At 43.9% G+C, this 24,404-nt stretch overlaps 4 protein-coding genes across 4 annotated transcripts; 3 read left to right on the top strand and 1 right to left on the bottom strand.

Moving 5' to 3' along the window:
* Positions 1–3,999: 3,999 nt before the first annotated feature.
* On the top strand, positions 4,000–6,352 carry LOC135122284 (cytoplasmic dynein 1 heavy chain 1-like). The gene is made up of 12 exons (XM_064046478.1): positions 4,000–4,162; positions 4,223–4,366; positions 4,421–4,562; positions 4,624–4,698; positions 4,760–4,896; positions 4,954–5,110; positions 5,166–5,370; positions 5,427–5,576; positions 5,636–5,787; positions 5,845–5,938; positions 5,993–6,124; positions 6,176–6,352. Exons 1-12 carry the CDS (start codon positions 4,000–4,002, stop codon positions 6,350–6,352), a joined length of 1,728 nt encoding a protein of 575 aa, XP_063902548.1.
* A 388-nt stretch (positions 6,353–6,740) lies between these two features.
* LOC135122283 (uncharacterized) lies at positions 6,741–7,196 on the top strand. Its single transcript, XM_064046477.1, has 3 exons — positions 6,741–6,814; positions 6,869–6,961; positions 7,023–7,196. Exons 1-3 carry the CDS (start codon positions 6,755–6,757, stop codon positions 7,194–7,196), a joined length of 327 nt encoding a protein of 108 aa, XP_063902547.1. The 5' UTR covers positions 6,741–6,754.
* Positions 7,197–7,260: 64 nt separating this feature from the next.
* Positions 7,261–21,591, top strand: LOC135122282 (cytoplasmic dynein 1 heavy chain 1-like). The gene is made up of 75 exons (XM_064046476.1): positions 7,261–7,521; positions 7,570–7,710; positions 7,762–7,875; positions 7,939–8,103; positions 8,154–8,256; positions 8,320–8,396; positions 8,458–8,543; positions 8,601–8,695; positions 8,752–8,825; positions 8,882–9,022; positions 9,081–9,158; positions 9,210–9,272; positions 9,323–9,532; positions 9,587–9,713; positions 9,767–9,932; positions 9,982–10,126; positions 10,180–10,278; positions 10,338–10,453; positions 10,512–10,699; positions 10,754–10,908; positions 10,980–11,032; positions 11,086–11,443; positions 11,502–11,648; positions 11,715–11,773; positions 11,830–11,917; positions 11,980–12,127; positions 12,192–12,257; positions 12,311–12,443; positions 12,497–12,604; positions 12,658–12,781; positions 12,850–12,994; positions 13,055–13,546; positions 13,599–13,656; positions 13,714–13,867; positions 13,919–13,978; positions 14,039–14,170; positions 14,224–14,320; positions 14,375–14,469; positions 14,519–14,592; positions 14,649–14,859; positions 14,912–15,134; positions 15,188–15,290; positions 15,348–15,457; positions 15,515–15,582; positions 15,646–15,750; positions 15,800–15,934; positions 15,985–16,054; positions 16,111–16,250; positions 16,312–16,380; positions 16,440–16,494; positions 16,551–16,642; positions 16,712–16,858; positions 16,920–17,117; positions 17,178–17,312; positions 17,369–17,446; positions 17,504–17,609; positions 17,672–17,808; positions 17,863–17,923; positions 17,983–18,125; positions 18,194–18,449; positions 18,505–18,634; positions 18,692–18,747; positions 18,803–18,936; positions 18,995–19,151; positions 19,207–19,439; positions 19,496–19,757; positions 19,816–19,892; positions 19,946–20,152; positions 20,211–20,310; positions 20,370–20,471; positions 20,529–20,629; positions 20,688–20,853; positions 20,904–21,136; positions 21,201–21,308; positions 21,366–21,591. The coding sequence occupies exons 1-75, from the start codon at positions 7,261–7,263 to the stop codon at positions 21,567–21,569; spliced, it is 10,107 nt and encodes a 3,368-aa protein (XP_063902546.1). The 3' UTR covers positions 21,570–21,591.
* Positions 21,592–21,697: 106 nt separating this feature from the next.
* Positions 21,698–24,342, bottom strand: LOC135122280 (uncharacterized). The gene is made up of 10 exons (XM_064046475.1): positions 24,234–24,342; positions 24,081–24,155; positions 23,911–24,023; positions 23,566–23,713; positions 23,181–23,300; positions 22,587–22,690; positions 22,367–22,516; positions 22,142–22,270; positions 21,982–22,086; positions 21,698–21,931 (listed from the first exon to the last, which is right to left on the bottom strand). Exons 1-10 carry the CDS (start codon positions 24,316–24,318, stop codon positions 21,698–21,700), a joined length of 1,263 nt encoding a protein of 420 aa, XP_063902545.1. The 5' UTR covers positions 24,319–24,342.
* Positions 24,343–24,404: the final 62 nt, after the last annotated feature.

Raw genomic sequence — 24,404 nt, 5'->3', positions numbered from 1 at the left:
TACACGTCCGAGGAGAAACCTGAGTTGTCCTTATTTTCTTCATGGTCTGGGCCCTTTCTTGCTAGGCTCTTTTCTGATCTGTTCTTCTCATATTATCTGTTTATTATGTTCTAGTGATCTTTTTTTCTGTTTGTGTTTTTTTAGTCTGCCCGTTTTGTCGTTCTTCTATACTGTTTGTTTCTTTCATTGTCTCATATTTAATAAAGTTGTACACGTTCTTTATCTAATAAATATTCTTTTCATACACACAACGCCCAGTCATCATAGAAGTGGCGTTACATTTGGTGCGTTACAGAAAAGTCCAGTTAATCGCCTTAGACGGTCTAGCGTTTTTAGCTCGCGTATAAGTCTGCGGACTCAAGAAATCCAAAAGTAATTAGAAAACCTAACAAAATTTTTCTTGGTGCAAAGAATTAATTAAAAAAGGAACATTTTGGAATTTTAAAATATTTTCTTAGAGAGGATTAATTTAAGTGGTTGCAATAACAAGATAAGGCATGGTCTACTATTATACGCATAATTAATAAAATTTGTAGACCCACATATTTTTTAAATCAAACAAAAAGACGTGCTCTGCCGGCACTAAAAAGACCCGAAAAGATGGTTGCTTTGAGAACTTCGATATTTATACAGGGAATAGGTCAGTAAATAGCACTTAGACCAAGTAACTAGCGGTTTATTATAAAAAGTGCTCACAAAGCTCGTTAGGTTTATTAAATAGCGAGTATTTTAAGAACATAAAGAAGGAAAAAGAGTTACAGAATACAGTCATTAGCATTAAATACATTTAACTACTTTAATAAATATGCAGTTAAACTTTTAAAACACTAATAAGGTGCCCTTGAGAAAAGGTTTAAATAGAAAAAACAAGGCCTTTAAAGCCGGTAAAAAAGATTACGTACTCAATACTAAGGAAAGTAGTGACTGAGCGCATTGTTTAATAATTTGATTATAATACACATGCTGGAAAAAAAAAAAAAAGTTAAAAAAAAACGGTGGGGCAGTAAGCGGTAGGTGTATCTAAAATAAATGCATAAAGGTTGCGAGAGCTTATTGAGATATGGTTGGGCAGAAGCGTAAAACTTATTTAGAAATTGACGCTACCAAAGGTGGGCTAAACCTATTAACACAAATAGGGACAAAAAATTTATAGTAGATATAGTAGAGATGAAATATAATTAAAAAAATGTAATAGCAAGGTGGATTATATATCAAAAGATATCAATAGGTCAAAAAATTACGGAAGGAGTCATATTAACGATGGAAAAGGGACTGGCTACGAATAAGTTCTATAGTTATTAAAGTATGGTAGCTCGAAAAGATTTTTTTAAATCGCATTTAGTGTCTTGAAAGGAAACCTTTTGCTCAAGCTCAAGCTGTAAATCTCTTTGTATAATGTTTGTCAAAAACGAGCCACGGGAGGCTAATAAATCAAATGGATATTGACATGAAATAAAATAATAATTCATTGAGGTTAATAAAAATTGACGGGCTCAGAGTAGGATTGTCAACAAGCATGAAACACCAGGAGAGGCTTAGAGGTAAGGGCAGCATTCGACTTAAGAATACTGTCACTGGAGAGGTGTTTAAGTTTAGTAATGAACGCCCATGAGTCCTATAAAGTCTTGAGTCTAACACAACAGTTAGAATTGCGAGAGAAGTAACACTAAAATTCACAAGCCAACGTAGTGGAAATTATTATATAAATATATTAAAGTTATGCCGAACAGTGATGGTATTAAGGTAAACTTCAGTGTCTCCCGCTTAACAAGAATAATAACCTTCCTAGCACTGCATAACGCTTAAACTTAGTTTTAGGTTGCTTTAAGATGCTTTAAGTTCCTTTTTCTTTGATTAGTAGCAAGGCTTTCAGATGTTTTTTACCCCTTTATTCAGTGCATATTATGTCATATTTGAAAAAAAAGTATGACCCGTTTTTATATGTTTATAAGCTTTAAACCCTGGCAAGTTGCCCATTTTAACAATGGTTCATATTTAAAAAATTTAAGGAAAAACTAAAACAATTTATGTTTATAATTTAGTTATCTTAAATAAGTTTATAACTTTTAGGGTGGAACTAAAGGTAAACGTTAACAGACTATACAATGTATACCGGCCCACGCCGCTATTGATGCTATCTTTAGGATTCAGCTGAGTTGGTTGGCCCATTTCATTTTATTAGAATTTGTGCGCCTTCCAACTTTAAAGTTCTCTAAGATTCGTAAGTTAATATGATCGATGAGCTAAATTACTCAAGTGATAGTTGTGACCTTCTTAACGACAAAGTAGTTTCTCTGGAAATTTTTCAAGGCAAAAAAACCCTAACGCTTTATAAAAAATTTAATGCAAATATTGTTTTTTACATTTTAGATTATCTATGCAACTACGTACCAGGAATTTTCGAGTGCTCCAAAGAGCTATTTATATCTCATATGTCTTGTCCTTCTAGTATAGAAGTAATAGAAAAGTTTATCTCTGATTCTACTTTATGGACTCTTTCTATTCAAAAGATAGAAGAAGGTTTAAGCTTTGTTTAGAAATTAACCTTTTTTACTAAATTTACTTTTATATATAAGAAACTGAGACGATCTTCTTGTTTTCTTTGGAAATTTGCTTTTCGAAAGCTTGTTCTTTAAATCTAGCTTTAGTTAAAAAGCAGGGCATACTGGCGACTGGAAAACCGTTGTCTTCTCAGATTAGGATACTTATGTTAGACAAGGATTCTCCTTTTGAAATCCTCCATCTATATGTTTGCAATACGGTTATTCCTTTTTTTACTTCATTCGCCCGTAGTGGCAGCGACTGTTCTAGGGAAAAAATTGGTGGGTGATGAAATTTTAATTCTTAAATTTCTAACTATTCAAACTATTTTTACTGTAGATACAGTAAAAAGAGATATAACAAATCTAGAACTTTCACTGAAAAGAGCACAACAAGAATTTGAGATTCCTGAAGTTCGGCTGATAGCACACCATAAAATTGCTGAACTACTTGAAAGCGTGAGTTACAATTTAATTTTATAGATTAATACTTAACCAAGTTTTATATTAAAAAAAGTGTAAAGATGACTCTTCAGCCATTGAAAACTTTGAAGCCGACACGAAATTTTTAAATGAGTTACAGCTGGGGGAGCACGGCGTCAGACATTGGCTGAGAGAAATTCAGAAAGTAACTCTTCTGGAACGCGAATTTACCTCTGGTTCAGCCTCACAGGAAATAAATTTCTGGATTAATTTGTATCACGCTTTAGAAAAGCTTCAAGCTAGGCTAGATCAGCCCGATATTAGTAGCACTTTATTCGTATAATGACATTAAAAAATTAATTTATTAAACTTTATTGCTTCTAGAGCTGACTTTGCAGATTTTAAGAAGCAATAAACGTTTTCTAGCGACTACCAGTTTTGAAAATGATACCAGATTAAAACCAATTCTGGAAAAAGGTTTTGAGATTTGTTATGCTGAACAGTATTTTTAGGTGATATCATGATTGTTATTTCTTAGTCTCCAATTACTACAACAACTTGATGAAAGATTTTCCTTTAAATGATTTACTTGCCTCCACCGAGATTGAGGAAATTCCGGGTTTCCTTATAATTTATAAATTAATAAATATTTTAGAAGTTTATGACTGTTTTGTTATACTTCAGGCGCTTTAGTTAATATCTTTGAGCACTTAAAAAAGTTAAAAAGCACGTCATACCCGTTGGGTCGCGCTTTGGAACTCATTCGTGCGATTTCCCGGGATCTCACGACGCAGCTTCATAAAATTTTGAGCAACTATTCTTTGCTTCAAATGCGATTTGACGAATTTTTAAGGGTTATAATTAGTTTTAATGTTCACTGATTAGATTAATTATTCAAAGTATAATTATCAAAGCTTATGCAGATGTGCAAAGGCGTTTTCGACACGTGGCTGGATCAGTTTCAAACTTTCCGCACATTGGTCCGCGAGATAGCCAAAAGAAGAAACGTCCGACAAACTCTTCAGGTAGATCTGCGATGAGGAAATGTTCGGCACTTTCTGACCCAATCGCTATTAAGATAAAGACCCACCACGAGGCTCTGAGATTTCGCTTAGAAGAAGTTAAGAAATTCCGAGAACAGCATGAACAATTGCTTTCGGTTATTAAACGCGTGCTCAAGACCTTTCAGGCCGAACAAGGCATAAACTGACCACGTGCTTAGCACACTTCCATTTCCTGAGTGTTAAGTTTATACAAAGACACCGCTGCGACTGAGCAAGTCCAGAACGCCTATGAAAGCGTGGCCTTTGGTAAAGGAAGGCCCAGCGACGTTCTTGATCTTAGCGAAGAGGGCACGTCCTGGTGGGCGTCCTCCATGAGCCACTATAATTCCAAAGTCAATGGTTTAGCGCTCTATAAAGGCTACCATTTGCTCTTTTAAAGGGCTGGTGTTGCAGGTGTGGAGACTAAGATCATCTCGTATTTGCGGGATCAGCTCGGAAAAGCTCGGAACGCCAATGAGATGTTCAGAATTTTCAGCAAAATTAATGCGCTATTTGTCCGCCCGCGCATCCGCGAGGCCATACAGGAGTACCAGAGGTTCTACTATCCCATAATTCGGCATGTGACGCGGCTATTTTTTAATATATATATTTTATAGCAAACTAATACAGAAAGTTAAGGAAGACATCCGTTCCCTGCAGAAAAAGTGTGCAGCAGAAGAGGGAAGAGACAGGTCGGTATTCTCTCCTTATACTTTTCCTTTAGTTTCAGACGACCTCTTTTGTGCTTCATAGCTACAACAGTTCCTTAGCGGCTAAAATGGGCTCCATAAGAGACTTACCTCCTCTTTCTGGACGAATCATTTGGTTTAGGAACATTGAACGCCATCTGAAGGCCTACATGCAAAGGGTCTCAAACGTGCTCGGTGAAGGTGTTCTTGTTCTATTGGTCGTAACACGCTCCAGTTTCATTAGTTTTTGTGGAAAAGGATGGGAGGATCATCCAGATGGCAAGAAACTAAAAGAAGAGTCCGACAACTTCCGGGCCGTTATCAACACTCAGAAACTATACGACGAATGGGAAACCACCGCGGCCCATTGCAAATTTGACAGAAACGACAAGCTTTTTACTGTGCGTTCCAAGAGGTGTGTGCTACGGCGCTTTTGCACTGAGCTGCGCCTTTATCGACCCAATTTGTAGGGTTGCTGGAAACAACGAATGGCAACTCGTGGTTAATTTTGATAGAGAGGTTATCACACTTTTTAAGGAAACTCGGAACTTGCAATGGCTTGGATTCCGCGTACCGATTAACATTCAGTATTTTGCCAGCGATGGGCAGGCCCTTTATCCTTACTCTGTCTCTTTGCAAGAGGCCGTGACCACCTACACTCAGGCCTTAAAGAAAGTAGTATATCTCGCCTTCGTTGTGTATATTACAGAATATATTGTGAGTTTATGGAGATGGGCCCCCGCATCCGACTAATAGTCAGCGAGCCGCATAAAAGCGTGCAGAACGCCATTGCAGAGGGTGTCGGTTACCATTGGAATCATCATAAACTGGAGGCCTACGTAAATAACTTTCTTCAAATCGTCTTGTCATTCCAGGAAAAGGTGCCACATGTCCTGTCTGCCCTTTTAGAAAGCCGAACTCACGTGATCTGTAATAACAGGTCGACGAAGCCCTGGAAACAGACAGTCAGCTTCAAGGTCTTCTCGAGCAGCTCGCCACCTGCAATTATGAAGGCTTTCGCCTTCGAAACTTTATGGGGTCTCTGCAGGAGCGTATAGACGAGTTGTGCTTGCATGGATTTTCTAATTTGCAGTTGATTTACTGTTATATTATTTGTTGTAATGTAACAACCAATTGGATACATACTAGCCAATGGGTTGAATTTGTGAACACCGAGGTCGAGGCCAAGCTAAAGCTCAGGCTCGAGCAAATGCTTTCGCAGTGCTCAGCCTCCTTGGGGGAGGTGCTCGAGCTTTTCACTCCATGGTTACTCGGGACTGACTGCTTCTACTGACAGCCAAACAAGGCAACAGCGGACCAGGCTGACCTTCATTGGTTTCGCCCCTTTATTTGTGAACTACGCATGACGAATCAAGTAATGCACTTGCTTCCTTCTCTTGCAAAGGCCAGGGAGGATATTTTTTTCCAGGTGCGCCCCGCCCATTTGCCCTTTACTTTCATCTCCCGCTACCTTCCATAGTTGAGCTCTTTAGTAAACGTCGTCTGTGAGCTGCCCAGACTTCAAAGCACGCGATACCACATTAGCGCCGTCAATGCTTCCAATATAAAAAACTTTAATTATCTTCTTGCTGGAGCCGCTGGGACGGAGTTGCCTAACTTTTTTCTTTATGAAGACATTAAGTATTTAAGCCTATAGAAACGTATTGGTTGAGCTTTATGAGAAAGTAGAACAACGACTCGCTGCTGCAGAGGAGTACGTAAGGACATGGCTTTCCTACCAGTCTCTCTGGGACCTCAACGACGAGACAGGTAATTCATATTGCGCGTGTATCCTTCGTCTCGTGGTTTTACAAGTCACTTTAGTTTATGCTCGTTTGGGAGCCGACCTATCGCTGTGGATTACGCTGTTAAAGGAAATTCAGTCCTCGCGAAGGTGTGTTCTTTTGCGCCTTTGCTGTTTTTCATTATTGCCTTCGCTATAATTAGCACATTTGACAACACTAAATCATCCACTTCTTTCGGTTGGATTATCATCAACTACACACATGTGCAATCGAAAGTTAACGCGAAATACGACACGTGGCACAGAAATATCCTGATGAAGTTCGGGAGCATCGTCGCTCGTCAGTTGGAAGTTTGCTACTCGACATTCCTCAAGGTCTGCTGCCATTAGGTTCTCTCTTATCTGTCTTGTCTGACACGCGTGGCACAGAACCGCCATGCACTCGAGTCCTATAAGCAATCCGTGCACTCTATTAGCGGGGCTGTTGGCCTACTGACCCTCATCCAGGAGCTGAAGTACAAGGTACCGCCCACTAGACTCCCTGCAACCTTTTAAGTGCAGTAGTCCTAATTTCTCACCTAAGATGAATCCGTGGAGCATTCAAATGGACCAGTTTAAGGAAAGTCAGAAGCTGCTTGAACGCCAGAGGTATCACTTTCCTTCCGACTGGCTCTACTACGACAATGTCGAAGGGGAATGGGCGGCTTTCAACGAGATACTCGGCCGGAAAGAGGCCCTTATTCAGGCAGACTTTTGATTGGTGACCAATCGTCCTCGCTAAATAGCATAGTCTGCAGAGTGAACTGGTGCCGCTGCAAAATATGATCCTTGCAGAAAGCAAAACCCTTGAGGGCAGAATATCTGCTCTTCTTCAAGACTGGGAGATTCACAAGCCCATACAGGGCGCGTCTGTTGCTTTTTTCGCGTCCTTTTCGACTGAATATTGCCTCCAATGGTCAGGCAACCTGGCAATGGACCACGTGGTGGGCGTTTTGTCTGCGTTCGATCTCAAATTTAATAAGCTTGAAGAGGAGTACAGGCATCTTAACCAAGCCAAAGAGGCTCTTGCCCTCGCAGTCACGGTATACCAGTCATATGTCGTCCTCCGCTTTCTCTTTATATTCGCCTAGGCGGATCCCCGACTTGGGAACGCCATGAATGAACTCGATGGGTTGAAGTCTACGTGGACCGAGTTAAGCAGAGTGTGGCAGGCTCTCTTTGAGTTGCGAGACCAGCCGTGGGCCGCAGTGCTTCCTCGCAAAACCCAACAGGTCTTGTGATCTCCAGCATAAGCTGCAGACTAATTCACTTGGGCTTGTCAGACGCTCCATGCCCTTATTGATAGCCTGAAAACTCTTCCCAACCGTCTTAGGCAGTACGCCTCTTACGAACACCTCCTTGCTACCCTCAAAGGCTTGGCAGCAAGCACGCCGTTGGTTCGCCACATCACATTTTTATATTCCGGCGCGGCGGCGATCCCCTAAATGTTTTTGGTGAAGCTTGCAGGGTTGAAAAGCGAAGCGTTTAAGGAGCGGCACTGGAAGCTTCTTCAAAAGCAACTCCATCGTGAGTGGCCCTTGTCTACCATGACTTTGGGGACAGCGTGGGACATCGACCTACAGAAACACAAGAAGGCGTTAGAGGATCTCTTCTCCCAAGCACAGGTCACCCGACCAATGAGAGTATTTTGCTGACAATGAACCACGTTACTCAGGGTGAAATGGGTTTGGAGCAATTCCTCAGGCATATGCAGGACGAGTGGCAGGACTGCCGGCTCGAGTTGGTTGTCTACCAGAACAAGTGCCGCCTCGTGAAAGGTCCTCCCTCGTGCTTGTGATTGCACGAGTCCAGTCCTGAGGGCGTTCCTATTAAACATTAAGGATGCGACAATCTCTTTACCAAACTAAAGGAGCACCTTAACAGCCTGCACGGCATGCGGCACTCGCCATTCTATCGGGTCTGGACACAACTTTACGGCGCCCATATAGATATTACACCTATACTTTTGCTTGTCACAGACATTTGCGGAGGAAGGAGAAATATGGGAAGAAAAGTTGACTGCATTGAGTAATCTTTTGGACGTCTGGGTCGACCTGCAAAGGAGGTCGCCATCAGTAGTATTTTTTTTCCAGCTAACTCCCGCGGAATAATTGGTCTACAGATGGGTCTATCTGGACGGCCTGTTCGGCAGCACTTCAGACGACCTGCGAAGCCTTCTGCCCGCGGAGACGTCTCGCTTTGCAGCTGTTAGCACCGGTTCCGTCCTCTGTGACCAGGCTGTGGCTTGAGGGTTTTCACACTTTTTCTGGCAGATTTTTTGAACATAATGAAGAAAATAAGTAAATCTGCTCTTGTGCTTGAAGTTTTAGGTCTGCCTAACATCCAGGTTTGCTCCTCCATCGAGCTTTCTGGCCGCCCCTTACATGCCCTTTGACGAGGCAGAAAACATTGGAGCGTTTAGGCGACCTTTTGACCAAAGTTCAGAAGTCTCTGGGAGGTTATTTGGAACGGCAGCGCACCGCTTTTGCGCGCTTCTATTTCATTGGAGATGAAGATTTGCTAGAAATCATCGGGAGTGGAAGGGTCTATTCTAAGCCGTTCTTGTTCGATATCGATAGTCAAGTCACGTGGCACAACACAGGATATTTCAAGGATTCAGAAACACTTGAAGAAAATGTTTGCAGGAGTTAACCGCGTGTTGCTTAGCGATGATAACAACGTAGTGGCTGCCCCTTCACAATTTTTTGTGCCAATAGTAAACGCGGTTTAGATTGCGGGGGTCGCCTCTAAAGAAGATGAAGAAATTATGTTTATCAACGTCCTTCCATTGGAGGTACTAGCATGAGCTTACTGTGTGCTCTTCGCTCATAAGAAGCTAACCAGACGGATAAGAGCCTGAGCCAATGGCTATCCAAAGTTGAGCAGGAGACCGCCGTGTCGCTGGCGAACTACTTGGAGGCGTCCTTTTGTCAGCTACGAGATCTTCTATTAAGCGAATTGGTCGGACGTTGTTTTTTTGCTTGGATCGAAAAGTTCCCAGCGCAAATCTTACTTCTCTCACTTCAAATCACGTGGACTCTCAACGTAGAAAAGGCGCAATTCTCACTTTTTATTGGCTTTTCGCGAATTACTCAGCTTTTTATGCAGGGGATCACTACGGCCACTTTGTCTACAGTTTGCAAGGGATTGGAGTATCTCTTATCACTTCTGGCGGACTCCGTCCTTAATGAGCAGCCTTTTCTGCGCAGGAGAAAGACAGAGCTCCTCATCACCGGTTGGCTGTGGCCTCTAACGCGTGCCTCAATATACAAGCTAATGTTATCTTAGAACTTGTCCACCAGCGTGATGTAGTCCGCGAGCTGATCGCGCGAGAGACGTGCGATATCGATAATTTCGATTGGCTGCGGTACATGCGCTTCTACTACAACTCTGAAAAGTCGAGCATCTATGAAAGAGTCAGCATACACGTGGCGGAAGCTTTTTTCTTTTATGGGTATTATCCTTTTGACCTCTGCTGTGTGTTGTCTCACGGCCATTGCCAGCTTTGAGTACTTGGGTGTGCCCGAACCTCTCGTCCAGACGCCACTCACCGACTCCCATTATCTGACCATGACGCAAGCCCTGAAGAAGCGCCTAGGAGGGAGCCCCTTTGGCCCCGCTGGCACAGGAAAGACTGAATCGGTAAAGGTTGGACCGTGCTTATGATGGTAAAGAACACATGTAATAAACATGTTTGCCAGGCACTTGGTCGGGCTTTGGGGCGTTTCGTTATAGTCTTCAACTGTAATGAGAGTTTCGATTTCAAGGCGATGGGGAGAATATTTGTTGGCCTCTGTCAGGTCTCCTTTTATTATTAATTATAGGCTTTTACCCTGTTGTTGACCCTGATTGGTTGCAGGTTGGCGCCTGGGGTTGCTTCGACGAGTTCAACAGGCTCGAGGAAAGAATTCTTTCGGCGGTATCCCAGCAGATCCAAACGATTCAGACGGTCCTCAGCGCCACCGCCGCTTCTGGGTGCTCTCCAATCGAATCCTTTTACCCGTACCACTGCTTACGAACTATACCAACTCAGGGCCACCCAGATGGGCTGCCTGGGCAGCGCAGTGACGGTCAACCCCGACGTGGCCATATTTATTACAATGAATCCTACGTATGCCGGCCGCTCCAATCTTCCCGGGAATTTGAAGCAGCTTTTCCGCCCATTCGCTATGACTGCTCCCGATGCTCAGCTGATCGTACAGGTGATGCTGTACTCGCAAGGTACGTTCTCTCCGATCCATCACCCCTCAGTCATGAGGCTTACTCTTCCTCTAGGCTTTCAGACCGCCGAGCATCTTTCTAAGAAAATTGTGTCGCTCTACCGTCTTTGTGAAGAGCAGCTTTCCCGGCAGTCTCATTACGACTTTGGACTCCGCGCGTTAAAGGCGGTTCTGCTGAGCGCTGGTAGTTCGCGCCGTACTCACTGTGCTGTACGTGTGACCATCTTCCTTGCGACGGGCTGTCCTTTTTACACTCGCTCACGTGTTTTCTATGTCTCCAGGGAGCTACTCGAGGAAGCCAGCAAGACTTTGAGCAGGAAATACTGGTCACTTGGTTTTTTACGTTCGTTCTGTTTTCATTTACTTTCTTGTGAGAAACTTTTTCAGTGTCTGCGAAACGCTGAAGCCGAAACTGGTGGACGAGGATATCCCACTTTTTGAAAGTTTAGTGCGGGATGTATTTCCTGATGTTGTCACTCCAGTCACTGGTTACGAAAAACTTAAAGGCTGCATATTAGAGGCGCGTTGGAACTTTTGTTCAAGTTTTTTAAAGACTTATTTTTTTCCAAAGCTCTGCCAGCTTAGCTGCTACGTGGCCGCCGAAAATTGGATTGAGAAGATTTATCAAATTTATTTGCTTCAAAAAACTCATCACGGAGTAATGCTGGTTGGCCTTCCAGGAAGCGGGAAGACGTCCGCATGGAGGACACTTTTGCAGGCCGTTTCCATTACATCCGGCGTGGAGGTTTGCTACTACGTCAGACCTTTTCTATCGCCGGGGCGAAACATTTGCCCCGCTATAGCACGTGTCGTACGTCATTGACCCAAAAGTCCTTTCGAAAGACGAGCTGTACGGGGCGCTAGACTATAACACGCGGGAGTGGACGGACGGCCTTTTCACACACATTCTTCGCAAAATTGTTGACAACGTGAGAAATGAGAATAAAAAGGTTACTTTTTACCGTATGGTAGCGAGAAAATATTCTATTTATACCTTTTCGCTTTCTTGCTCACAGTTTCACTGGATTGTATTCGACGGCGATGTCGACCCTGAATGGGCGGAAAACTTGAACAGGTGCAGATAGCTTTTCGCGACTCGTGTTACATATCCTTCAGTGAACCTCTTTACAGCGTCTTGGACGATAATAAACTACTCACTTTGCCCAATGGAGAAAGGCTTCCTTTCCCCGCTAATGCCAGGCTTCTTTTTGAGGTGCAGGTACCACCGAGCCTAGGCCCACGGCACCAGCCGCTTCAGAAACATATGTCGTTATCACACAGAATCTTGACTTTGCCACTCCGGCGACTGTCTCTCGCTGCGGGATGGTGTGGTTTGGAGAGGACACGCTGGCTCCCGCGGACCTTTTCGCTCATTATTTTTCCAAGCTGAGGCATCAGTGCATTGCCGGGGATATTTCCAATGAAAAAGGCAAGGACCACTAGGCAGGAGGGCTTCCTTACTTACAGCGAATAAATTTTATTATCGCCCAAAGGTGGCGGGCTTTTCTTAGCAACGCAGCAGGAGTGCGCGGATTTTCTAGAGCCTCATTTTGCGGAGGGTATCACTTCGTGAGCGACACCGTGCTCTTTACCAAGGCAGTCTCCTTGCCAGACGGCCTCGTTTGCGCATGCTTATCCGTAGCTGCGCGTATGGAGCATGTCATGAAGTTTTCAAAGTTGCGTGCGCTGGAATCCCTCTTCACGCTTCTCACTGCGGGTGTCCGCCGTGTTCTAGACTACAACAGGTCAGCCAAAAGCATGTCTATTCCCTCACAGCATAGGTAGTACTCTTGTGCAGCTCCCACGAGGACTTTCCTTTGAGTACGGTCATCTTGGAGAAGTATCTGACGAACTACCTCGTCTTTTCATTGGTATGGAGCTTTTGCGGAGATTTGCTATCTACTGGGTTGTCTTTTCCCCTCTTTCCGTTTATTTTATGATGTTATTGGTTCTTTATAGCCGGGAGCAACTTGAGGCGGTCATGCGTCCACGAGTTTCCGCCTCCTTTACTATTCCGCAATCCTCTATTATCGACCACGAGGTGCAAGTTTCCAGTGGAGAGTGGTCGCCGTGGAGCCTCAAAGTTTGCACTGCCGAGTTTTCGACGCAATCTTGGAGTAATGCCTCTGTATTTTCTATTCTGCGAATCAGGTGGCTTTCGTCGAGGTAGAGGCTCATAAAATTACTAACCCGGATGTCGTGGTGCCCACCATGGACACCATCCGTCACCAGACCCTGCTCCGTGCATTATTAGCAGAACACAAACCACTTTTATTATGCGGCCCCCCCGGGTCCGGTAAGAATACTTACGGCCGGATCCTGCTTATCGCCCCTCCCACTCTCTATTTCATGGCAGGCAAGACGATGACTTTGCTTAACGCACTTCGTAACTTGCCAGAAATGGAAGTTGTTTGTCTGAACTTTTCGTCGGCCACAACGCCGAATTTTTTACTGAAGGCACTACACCGCTACTGCGAGTACAAACGCACGCCAGACGGTCGGGTGCTAGCGCCGTCCGCCTCGGGAAAATGGCTTGCTGTATTTTGCGACGAGATCAACCTTCCAGACCCCGACCGCTATGGCACGCAGCCTATCATCAGCTTCTTGCGCCAACTCGTGGAGAGGCGAGGGTTTTGGCAAGTCAAAGAAAACTCGTGGGTCAGCTTGGAGCGCATTCAGTTTATAGGAGCGTGCAACCCGCCCACTGATCCGGGTCGAAAAATACTGACACCGAGATTCCTCCGCCATGTGTCTGTTGTACTAGTAGATTATCCGAGGCAGGAGTCACTCCTGCAGATTTATAAAACGTTTAATCGAGCGTTGCTTCGCCTTCACCCCAGTTTGCGAGGTCGGCTGCCCTCTATTGGCTGAGTATGATTATACTTTACACTTTTTTCAAGGCTACTGCGATCCATTGACCGAGGCCATGGTGGAGGTGTACGCCCGGTCCCAAGCGAGGTCCTTCCCTTAGTGGTTGGTGGCTCGCCTTCGCTAGACTACGAACCCTCATTGTAGGTTCACTGTGGACCAGCAGCCACACTATCTCTACAGTCCCCGCGAGCTTACTCGCTGGTGCCGCGGTATTTACGAGGCTGTTCGGTCTCTCGACTTGCTGACTCCGGAGGCGTTGATTCGTACATGGGCCCACGAGGCTCTCCGTCTGTTCCAAGTTTGTTGTCTCTTTTAACTCCCGCGGCCCTTCCCTCATGACTCTCCTTAGGACAGATTGGTTACCTCTTCTGAGCGCTCTTGGACGGACTCGCTGATCGATTCTGTGGCCGTAATCATTGACTCTTTTTGTGTTTATAATATTTTTGTTGACATTTTATAATGGTAACAGGTCAAACACTTTCCCAACGTTGACCACAAGACGGCACTCAAGCGACCAATCCTGTACAGCAACTGGTTATCGAAGGATTATGTCTCCGTTGATATCGAAACGCTCCGCCAGTTTGTGAATGCCCGACTAAAAGTTCATTACGTTTTTATGTATAAGCTTTCACGTGCTTAAGTGAGGTTCGACAGGTTTTTTATGAGGAGGAGCTCGATGTACCACTCGTACTGTTTGATGAAGTTCTGGACAATGTTTTGCGTATCGACAGAGTCTTCAGGCAGTCGCAAGGCATTAATACACTCATAACCGGCCGTAAACAACAATGAAACGAGTGAAAACTAGGCCACGTGTTAATTATTGGCGTAAGCGGCTCTGGAAGGACAACACTTTCCCGCTTTGTTGCTTGGATGAACGGCTTTAGGACCATTCAGATCAAAGTATAGTGCTTCGATGTTATTATAATGTGTTTATTATCATTATTATTAGGCGCATTCTAAATATACCATGGCGGCTTTCGATGACGACTTACGTGCTGTTCTCAAGCTGACGGGCTGCAAAGGGTCTCACTTGTGCATATAGCCATATATATATTATGAATGTTTATAATATTTATTAGCGAAAAAGTTGCATTTATTCTGGACGAATCCAACATGTTGGGCGCATCCTTTCTAGAAAGAATTAACACGCTATTAGCTAACGGCGAGGTTCCCGGCCTGTTTGAAGGGGATGAGTACTCGACATGGTTGACGCAATGCACTGAGGCCGCTCAACGGGAGGGCGTCCTTTTAGATTCACCGGAAGAGTTGTATAAGTGGTTTTCTGCTCAAGTATACCACGTGCTTTTGGAAAGATGCTCGGAGTAAATTTTTGCTCTTACAGGTGATGCAGAATCTTCACGTGGTGTTTACCATGAATCCCACCGAGGCCGGCTTGACTACGAACCTCTCCGCTTCTCCCGCGCTTTTTAACCGCTGCGTCATCAATTGGTTTGGCGACTGGACACCACGCGCCTTCTACAGGGTCGGATGCGAGTTGACCGCCCAACTTGACCTCGAGGATCCCACTTATACTCCACCCAGCGACTTTCCCTCTGCTATATCAGGTACACACACGTGGGTGGTGTACGGCCTCCTATTGGAAGTCAAATGTTTATAGGTTTCTCGCCCCAAAGTTTTCGCGAAGCCGTTGTATGTGCCTTTGTGTATGTCCATCAAAGTTTGCAAGAGACGTGTATGCGCGTCCACGATCGCGAAGAGAGGTGCCTGCCAACCAATGAGCTTGCTAGCATCACTGTGTCTTATACTGTTGGCCACAGGAAGACCCACATCACTCCGCGGCATTATCTTAGCTTCATTAAGCACTTTGCAAGCCTTCTTACCCAAAAGCAGACGGCTCTGGAAGACCTGCAAGTGCACATCAGCGTGGGTATGGGCGGACTGTGTGCCATGATTAGCCCCTTTACTTTTTTCGCTCTTAACTCAGGTCTCCAAAAGCTTGCAGGAACAGTTCAACAAGTCGAGGAACTGCGGAAGGAACTCTCCGCCAAGAAAGTCTGCGTGCTTCCATGCGTCATGCATCGCCAGCGGATGATAATGTTCGCTTATAACTTTTAGCTCGAGCTCGAACGCAAAGAGGAGCAGGCCAATCAAAAATTGAAGCAAATGGTAGAGAACCAACAGGAAGCCGAGCGCGAAAAAGCTTCTTTCCTTGCCATTCAGGTTGGTCAGGGGGGTCGACCTTTTTGCAAGTGGTTGCAATTTTTGGCAGGAGGAGCTCAGTAAAAAGAAAGCTCAAATTAACGAACGTTCATTGGCGGTGAAAGCGGAACTATCTCAAGTTGAGCCTATCGTTGAGGATGCCCGCCTGGCGGTAAAGGGGATCAAACGGCAGCAGCTCGTCGAGGTTAATTTTTGTAAATGCTGTGTTCTCGCATTTCTTATCGTTCTATTCAGCTCCGGGCTCTCGGAAACCCCCCGAAAATGGTCAAGCTGACTATGGAAAGTGTTTGCGCTTTATTTGGAGGTGCACAAAAATGGCTGCCGGTTTCCTCCAATAGTCGCCTACCTTTCATGCTACAGAAACGGATCTCGATTGGAAACACATCCGCTCTATTATAATGAAGGACGACTTTATAGCCAACATCGTCAACTTTGACACCGGCTCTGTCTCCCCTGAGATTCACCAGAGGATGACAAATAGCTACATTAAGAGTTCAGAGGTGGTCGTTCAAAATAAGTATATATGAAAGCTGTTGACTATTAGCCGTATCACCTTTTCAGTATAATTTTGAAGCTGCAGATCGCGCTAGTAAAGCTTGCGGCCCTTTGGTGAAGTGGGTTCAGGCTCAGGTAAAAAATTGTTTGATTGCTTGATTGATGCATTTCAAAGCAAGACCGTTTGTCTATAGCTTAAATACGCCGATATTTTAGAGCGCATTGGCCCTCTCAGAAGAGAGCTGGCAGGTCGCCTTCGTTCATTGGCGCTTTGTTCACACTCGACTCTTATCTATTTTGTGTAGCACTGGAGCGATCAGCCAATGAAACAGAGTCCCAGGCGGAAAAAACTAACATACTGGTAGATTCGCTAGAAAAGAGCATAGCCGAGTACAAGGTTTCCTTTTGTAGATTTTTCCCAGTTTATTCCTCGTAGTGTGTCGCCTACCGCATGTCATGCGTTTAGGAGGAGTATGCTAATCTGATTAGCGAATCCCAACAAATCAAACGCTCGATGACTTTAGTGGAACTGAAGGTCACTCGGAGCATTTCCCTCACAGAAAGTCTTGCTTCCGAGCAGCTTCGTTGGCGCACAGAGAGCCACACCTTCAACGTATGTTCTTGGCCTTTTCCTCCTCCTCCACCCCACTGACTATTTTGAATAACATTGAAAGACGCAACGAACCACTATTCCTGGCGATGTACTGCTGAGCGCTGCCTTTTTGACGTACTGCGGATTCTTTGACCAGCAGAGCCGCGTGGCCCTCCTGTGCAGCTGGATGAACCATTTACAGCAGAGCAACATTCTTTTCACAAGCGAGCTGTCCATGCAGGAATACTTATCGACGCCCAACGACCGAATAGGATGGCAGGTGCTCCTATTTGACCACTTTCGCCGACCAGAAGCCATATGGGCGCCTCATCCACTGTAGGCATCGGGACTGCCGGACGATGATATTTGTGTCGAGAATGCTATCATACTAGAGCGATGCGACCGTTATCCTCTAGTTATCGACCCGAGCGGCCAGGCGGAAGGCTTTTTGCTTAACTTTTTCAAGGAGAAAAGGGTACTTATATAGCCACCGTGTAGTGTGTCTATAATACTCTCACCCACCGATAACAGATCGTGAAAACTTCTTTTCTGGACGACTCATTCCGAAAAACCTTGGAAAGTGCTCTTCGTTTTGGAACCCCTTTACTGGTACGTTGAGAAGTGATATCTACTTTTACTGTGCAAAAGGGCGCGCTTTTATTATAGATACGAGACGTGGAGAACTACGACGTTATCATGAATCCCGTCCTCAATAAAGAGCTGAGGCGCACAGGTGGGCGCGTTCTTATTCGCCTTGGAGACCAGGATGTTGGTTATTGGCTCGTTAGTCTGAGACTTGGCAAGGATCGGCGCCCCTGAAACTTTTTCTGGCAGACTTTTCGCCTTCTTTCATGGTCTTTATGCTCACCAATGACCCATTCATGGTCTTCCCGCCGGAGCTATACAGCCGCGTGACTCTTGTGAACTTCACTGTTACTCTCGGTTCACTAAAAATGCAGTGCCTTAATAAAGTTTAGCTACTGGCTGAATTTTTTTTTTAAGGAAACTCACTATTGTACTTTCAGGCTTTAAAGGCCGAACGTCCGGATATAGAAGAAAAGAGAAAGGCACTGATGCTACTCCAAAGTATGTTGTCTTGACTGCATAATGATTCACCCCTGAGAAGTTTTCCGGACTCCTTACAGGCGAGTTCCGTGCGCGTTTAAAATCACTGGAGGAGCGTTTGCTAGACGAGCTAAACAACGTTCAGGGAAGACTCCTCGACGACGATAATATCCTTACAGCTCTTGAAAAACTAAAGTCCGAGGCGGCAGAGACGGATTCAAAGGTTTTAAGCGTCGCGCCTCGTCGTTTTCGGTTAATATACTGATGCAAGATACTTGCACTTTAAAAAAGGCGCGAGACACCGAGTCTGTCATACGGGAAGTCGAGGCCGTCAGCGCTGCTTACGTGCCGCTTTCCGAAGCCTGCAGCGCTATTTTCTTTACCATTGAGAGCCTTCATCGGCTTCATTATTTGTATCACTTCTCCCTTTCGCACTTCCTGTCGATATTCGAAGCCGTCCTGCACGCCAACCCCGCCCTTACCGGTATGCAGGATCCCACGCGCCGCTTAGCCGTTATCTTTAACTCTCTATTCTCGTTCGTGTATGGTACGTTTCTTTGATATGGCGTTTGAGGGAGGCGTTCCACTTATACAACCGCCAGACCGCTTCTGCCACTCCCTATTTTTCGACGATCGCGTGGTCTTTGCCATGTTGCTTGCGAGAATCAAATGCCACTATGATTCATCCTCCATTCCAGACTCTGAATTCGAGCTTCTTCTAGGCTCCCATTCGTGCGTTCCTGTTGCAGCTTTTTACTGGTCTTCTCGTGAATAGCGTTATTTTATTAGCTCAGGAAAAAATATAGAACTCTTATTGGACGACATTCCCCCCCAAAAGCTTTTGGGTCTTTCTATCTTGTCCTTTTTCTTCCAATGAAACATCTAACAAAAACTTTTTAGGGCTTTCCAAACTTGCCACAATCCCTCCATTCGCTGGAATTGAGGCGCATATCATGGAGCACAAAGAAGATTGGTTCAAGTTTTTGCTGGACGTCGATGCTCCACCTCTGGTTTGTTGGCAGGATTCCGACCATGTATTGTTTCTTTGGCCAATACCCGCTCACTTTCAACTGTCCTCTCTTGCGCACATAGAGCTCTGAAACGGTAAACGCCTTTCGGCAACTGCTCCTCATAAAACACGTGCACCCTGTCAAAACGCTGGCTTACTGCGAGAGCTTTCTCCATGTGGTTTTTGAAGGTCACGTGGATCTGACTGCTGGGCTGGATCTTCTGCGCATTGTCACTGAAGGTCTCTCTTTTGCGCTTTTGTCGTCGGCCGCTCAAACAGTAAATGCATTCTACAGAAATAGACTGCCGAACGCCCGTGTTGCTGTGCTCCACGGTCGGCCACGACGCCTCCACACATGTGAATCGTATTACCAGTGGGAATGACTGTGTTTCCGTCGCGATGGGCTCGAACGAAAGTCTTCATCTCGCTGAGAAGGCCTTGGCGTCTGCCTGTAAACAGGGTGGCTGGGTGCTTCTGAAAAATGTTCACTTGTCTCCCACGTGGCTTCATGCGTTTGAAAAGACTCGGGTGTTTCTTGCGCGCTCTCTGCTTTAATTTTTTATTAATGGCTCTCTAACCATAAGTTGAAAAGCCTGGAGGCCCACGAAAAATTTCGCCTCTTCCTGAGCATGGAAGTCACCGCGAACATCAGCGTGAACCTGCTCCGCCTATCCAGAATCTTTGTCTTCCAGTCGCCTTTTGGCGTGAAAGCCAACCTGCTTCGCGTGGTGGCGTCTGTGCCTCCGACTCGCATGGACGCTCCTCCTTCCGAGCGCTCGCGGGTCTACTTTTTGTTGGCGTGGCTCCACATGAGTGTACTCGAGCGCCTTCGCTACTGCCCAATTGGTCGCGCTATTTACGTATCCTTGAAATCTTCCAATTGATACTATAGCAACATCTTCAGGCTGGTCAAAGCCGTACGACTTTAACGAGAGCGACTTTCGCTGCGCCTTAGACACCGTGGACACTTGGATCGACAGGGTCTTTCTTTTCATCGCTTTACTGCATAACACATTCATCATTCCTTTTAAAAGCATGCAAAGGGCTCCTCTCACTTATCCCCGGAGTCGATTCCGTGGGCAGCGCTGCGTCGCTTATTGTGTGAAAGTGTTTATGGGGGGCGAGTCGATAACGAATTCGACCGATATACTCTCGAATCACTAATTGATCAGCTGTTTAACCCTCAAAGTTTTGATGTCAGTTATTCGCCAGTATCTGAACCGAATCTCCGCCGGCTGTTGGTAGTCTATTAAAAACTGGCGCGGTCTGTTATTTTATGCGTGGTTACCTCCCTGACAGACTTTTCCGGATACCACTAGAAGGGAAACTTTCTTAGAGTGGATCGAGTCTTTGCCTGAGCAGCCTGACCCTCGCTGGCTCGGCCTGCCTAGTACAGTCGGTACCGCTCGAAGAATCCTTTTCTGGCTGTATCCGGTGGCTACTTATTTTTGTGTATAGACAAGACGCTGCTACTACTTCAAGAGGAGACTTTTGTTTCCAAACTCTCGAAGCTGCAAGGCGATATGGTTGACTCTGTCCGCCTGGCAGACGAGGAGACAGGTAAGGCGCCAATATGGGGGGCCAGTAAAAACTTCTCTTGAGTAAGAATAATCTTAGCCGGTGTGCCGCTGCCCACGCGAATGTCGGTACTTCGAAGTACGGTTCAGCAATGGCTCTCTGCTCTCCCCACATCGCTACGTATTCCGGAGCTTCACGAAGTTTGTAGCGCTCGTGAATGGCTATAAATAATCTCTGAAGCTTTTACGGACACTACAGACGAATCAGAGCGATCCACTTTCTCGCTATTTCCAGCGAGAAGTAAGATACGGCCAAAATCTTTTAAATGCAATCCGCAACGACTTACTCGCAGTCGAGGAAGTTTATAGCGGAACCAAAAAGCAGGAAAACCACGTGCGCTTTTTGATGGTTTCCCTTGGCAGAGGTTTTATCGGATCCCTCCATTCAGCTGGGCAGCCACATATGCTTGCGCAGGAATTATTCCTGACACGTGGAATAGGCACGTGGTCCCGTCGACAATTACCGTTTCAAAGTGGCTGAGCGACTTTTCCGAAAGACTTGTGCAATGGGATAATATTGCACTTGACAAGTGGGAGCCCAGAAAGCTCTGGTTGGGCGGCTTGTGCTCTCCTTCCGCGTTCATCACTGCATTTCGCCAGCGTATCTCTCGTGAGACCCGAATTCCCGTGGACGAGTTACAACTGCAGGTTGGCCGTCCCCTCACTGTACTGGTTAGACGGCCCTCTATTCTTATTGGTTTCCGCCGGGCAGATCGAACTAAATAGTTCCAACTGTGTGGACACCGGAAAGACCTTCCCCATTGGTGGACTTTTCTGCTACGGGGCTAAAGCACATGAAAATACTTTCCTCTTAGTTGAGGTTTCCTGTCACCAATAACAGCACATCTTTCCTTTTACTGTGACCAACGCTGATTAGGAACCAGACAACGAGGAGATCGAGGTGAAAATGAGTTGGACAAGAACGTCAGACAGGCGACAAGAAGCTACTTGCAAGATCCCCGCTTACTTATACTCTACTCGCGAGCAGTTGCTCTTTTCATTCGAAGTTGATCTTCCTCCACATGTTTCATCAGCATCTTATTATCAAAGAGGCGTAGCGTTGTTTTGCTCAAAACTGTAGTAAAAGATGCACTAATATATATTTGGCGTAGCTATGACTTCTTTCTCTTAATATAGAATTTTTCTAAAGAAACTTTTCGAATAAAAAAGACTTGCATATATAGAAACGTTTGCTAAATTTATTTATTGTTATATAAAATTGAAAACCACACCTGTTGGAAAATAGCCGTTAAAATTAAAAGAGTGCTCACTTTCGCTGTACTCGAAAGTTGACTCAAAGGAAAGAGTTTTTAAAAGGGAGGCCAGGCCAAGCAGTCCACCTACTAAGCAGACATACTGGAAACCGCCAAAAGATAGAAGCAAGCTTGCCAATGCCGGAGCGCAGATGCACGAGAGATGGACAGCGGAATGCGCCAGTTCGAACTGCGTGACTTCGTTACAGCAAAGAAGAGTTTATTATACAAGCAACATACCAAAGTATGCTTGCCCTCGACCCGGCAGGCGGCTATCAACAGCGAGAGACTCGTCGAGACGCCAGTAGAGATCAGCGCAAAGAACATCAGCCCCGCATAGACTGGCTACACATCACGTGTTCTAAAAGCGTGCATTAAAATTAGGGTTCATTTAGCTTACTATTTTGGCAGGAAAAAAGAGCAGGAGGCCAAAAATAAGAACGGTGGTGGCCTCGCATAACGTCAGACGATAAAATTGATTGGTTGCTGTGAAATGCTTCGCAATAAACCCTAAAAGGGCGCCCATAGCCTAAAGAAGTAGTAAAGTAGACACAATAATTATAATGAATAACTATTAATAATAAGAATAATAATAATAACTGATGGCTTATAATAAATAAAGCACCGAAATTACGCCCACGACTTCTGGAGGAGCAAGAAGTTCGGTCACGAGGTACATGACACCCGCAGTTTTGAACATGAAGAGTGTAAGCGACAGACTGGCCAAACAGGACAGCAAAAAATTAGCATCGGGCTGCTTTATAACATGTGGCAGCTTGTATTTTATTTAAAAATTTTGGAAATAATCTATAAATAAATTTATTGGGCCCTTATTAAAGGAGTACATCAGGTAGTTTAGAGGTGAAAGTGGTATCGTTATACGGACGCACGTAGACTTTCTTAGGGAGTAAAACTCCAATAAGGATCATATTCAGCAGCACAAGTAGCCCTTATTAAAAAAAAAAGAAATTATACCAATAAAGTTATAAATAACTAAATAACTGTTTGACTTTTGAGGCTATTGAATTCAGCAGTATATAATATTTTACAAAACAGAATTAAATTTTAGCATAGTAACAGTGAAGCTGCCCATGACGTTTTTATAAATAAATATTAAAAATTAAGTAATCTTATAGTCAATTTACTAAAGTTCTAAAGAATTGTCAAAATCTGTTCCGCTTTTTAGTAAAAATGGTGTCCTTTGCATATAATGGAAAAACTACAGCTTACAAAAGAGCTGCACTTTATTGAGGGGACCGCATAAAAAAAAAATTAATTATAATTTTTTAAACAAAAAAAAACAGTAGGGAAGACTAAAAAGATTGTGAAAGAATAGACTTGTTACTAAAGAAAAAATTAATTTGTTCAATCAACGAAGTATTAAAACTATAAACGTTATCACTTCAAAAAAATTATGCATAATAAATTTATGTGTATACCGGAACAAAGGAAAACGACTAAGAATCCAAGTGATGGTAATAAAAATCCGCTGAAAAGGGAGCCCAGGATTGTTCCGAGCGTATTACTAAGTGTTATTGTAGTCAGAGCTCTTTGTTCATCTGTTTTTTATTTGAGGAAGTATAAATAAAATAGTGATTTACCTTATTTAGAGAAAATAAAGAGTAATTCATTACATTAAAATAAAATATATGAATATAAATATAATTTTATGTTTATACATAAAAAGAAGTAAAGTAAAGCAACGGATGTTATAAATAACAAAAAAAAATTAAAAAAATTATAATATATTAACGTTACATACAAAGCGTTAATAAAAAGGAAGAGATTAGTAGATAGAAAGTTTAAAAGATTCAAAAAAGGTACTTTCTCTTTTGGACAAAATAATTGCAAGATTCCGGGAAATAGTCAGATTGTGAGAGAGTAACAAGGGAATTGCACTACAAAAGAGAAGAAGGAGATTTTTGGAGAATCCAAGAAGTAGAAAGCTTATAAGGAATCCCAAGTTTCCAAGCTTACCTCACAAAAAAAAGTCAAATTATTTTGTAGTATAGAAATTATAGTACAATAAGTTCAATTTAAAAAACAAAATAAATAAAGTAAGTAAAATAAAAATGCAAAGAAATATAACTAATTTAAACCGATAAATAAAATAAAATATAAACGCTGATAAAATCTGAAAATATCTCGATAAGAAATCAAGTATCTTACCTGTAAGGCAAGTTTTGTATCACAATTGATGGAGACTTCTTTACTAATTCGAAGGCCTAGAAGTTGAATGAGGGCGTACAGTGCTTCATAATAACCGAAAATAATCGGGCTTGCTTAGTAAAAATATTCCAAAAAAATGCGCTTGAGTATGGTATTTGTGAAAAGTTCACCTTTGATGGAAAGAAAAAGGTACGGAATGGTAAGCCGAGAGAGCCAAAAAGCAAAGGAGTACAGTAGTACAGTGCCTTTTTAACATAGTATATAAGATAGAAGAAAAATAATAAAACTATTAAAAGGTAACGCAAGTTAAAGTTGGTTAAGACCATTCAAAAGTATTAAACTGAAAACGTCCTTCTCTTCTCCAACTTCAAAGAATTTCCTCAAGTGACTTTGAACTCTATTTAGCATTACAACTGAGCTGTGGCCTTTTTTTGCTTTACTTAGAGTAGGTACTTACTGATAATGCTCATGTTACAATAACGAACTTGTAGCCC

The sequence above is a fragment of the Zophobas morio genome, unplaced genomic scaffold (genome assembly GCF_036711695.1).
Source record: "Zophobas morio isolate AGI-343-1 ecotype UQ-CSIRO unplaced genomic scaffold, CSIRO_AGI_Zmor_V1 ptg001059l, whole genome shotgun sequence".
Lineage (NCBI taxonomy): Eukaryota > Metazoa > Arthropoda > Insecta > Coleoptera > Tenebrionidae > Zophobas > Zophobas morio.
This window is presented reverse-complemented; position numbering and strand designations above follow the sequence as displayed.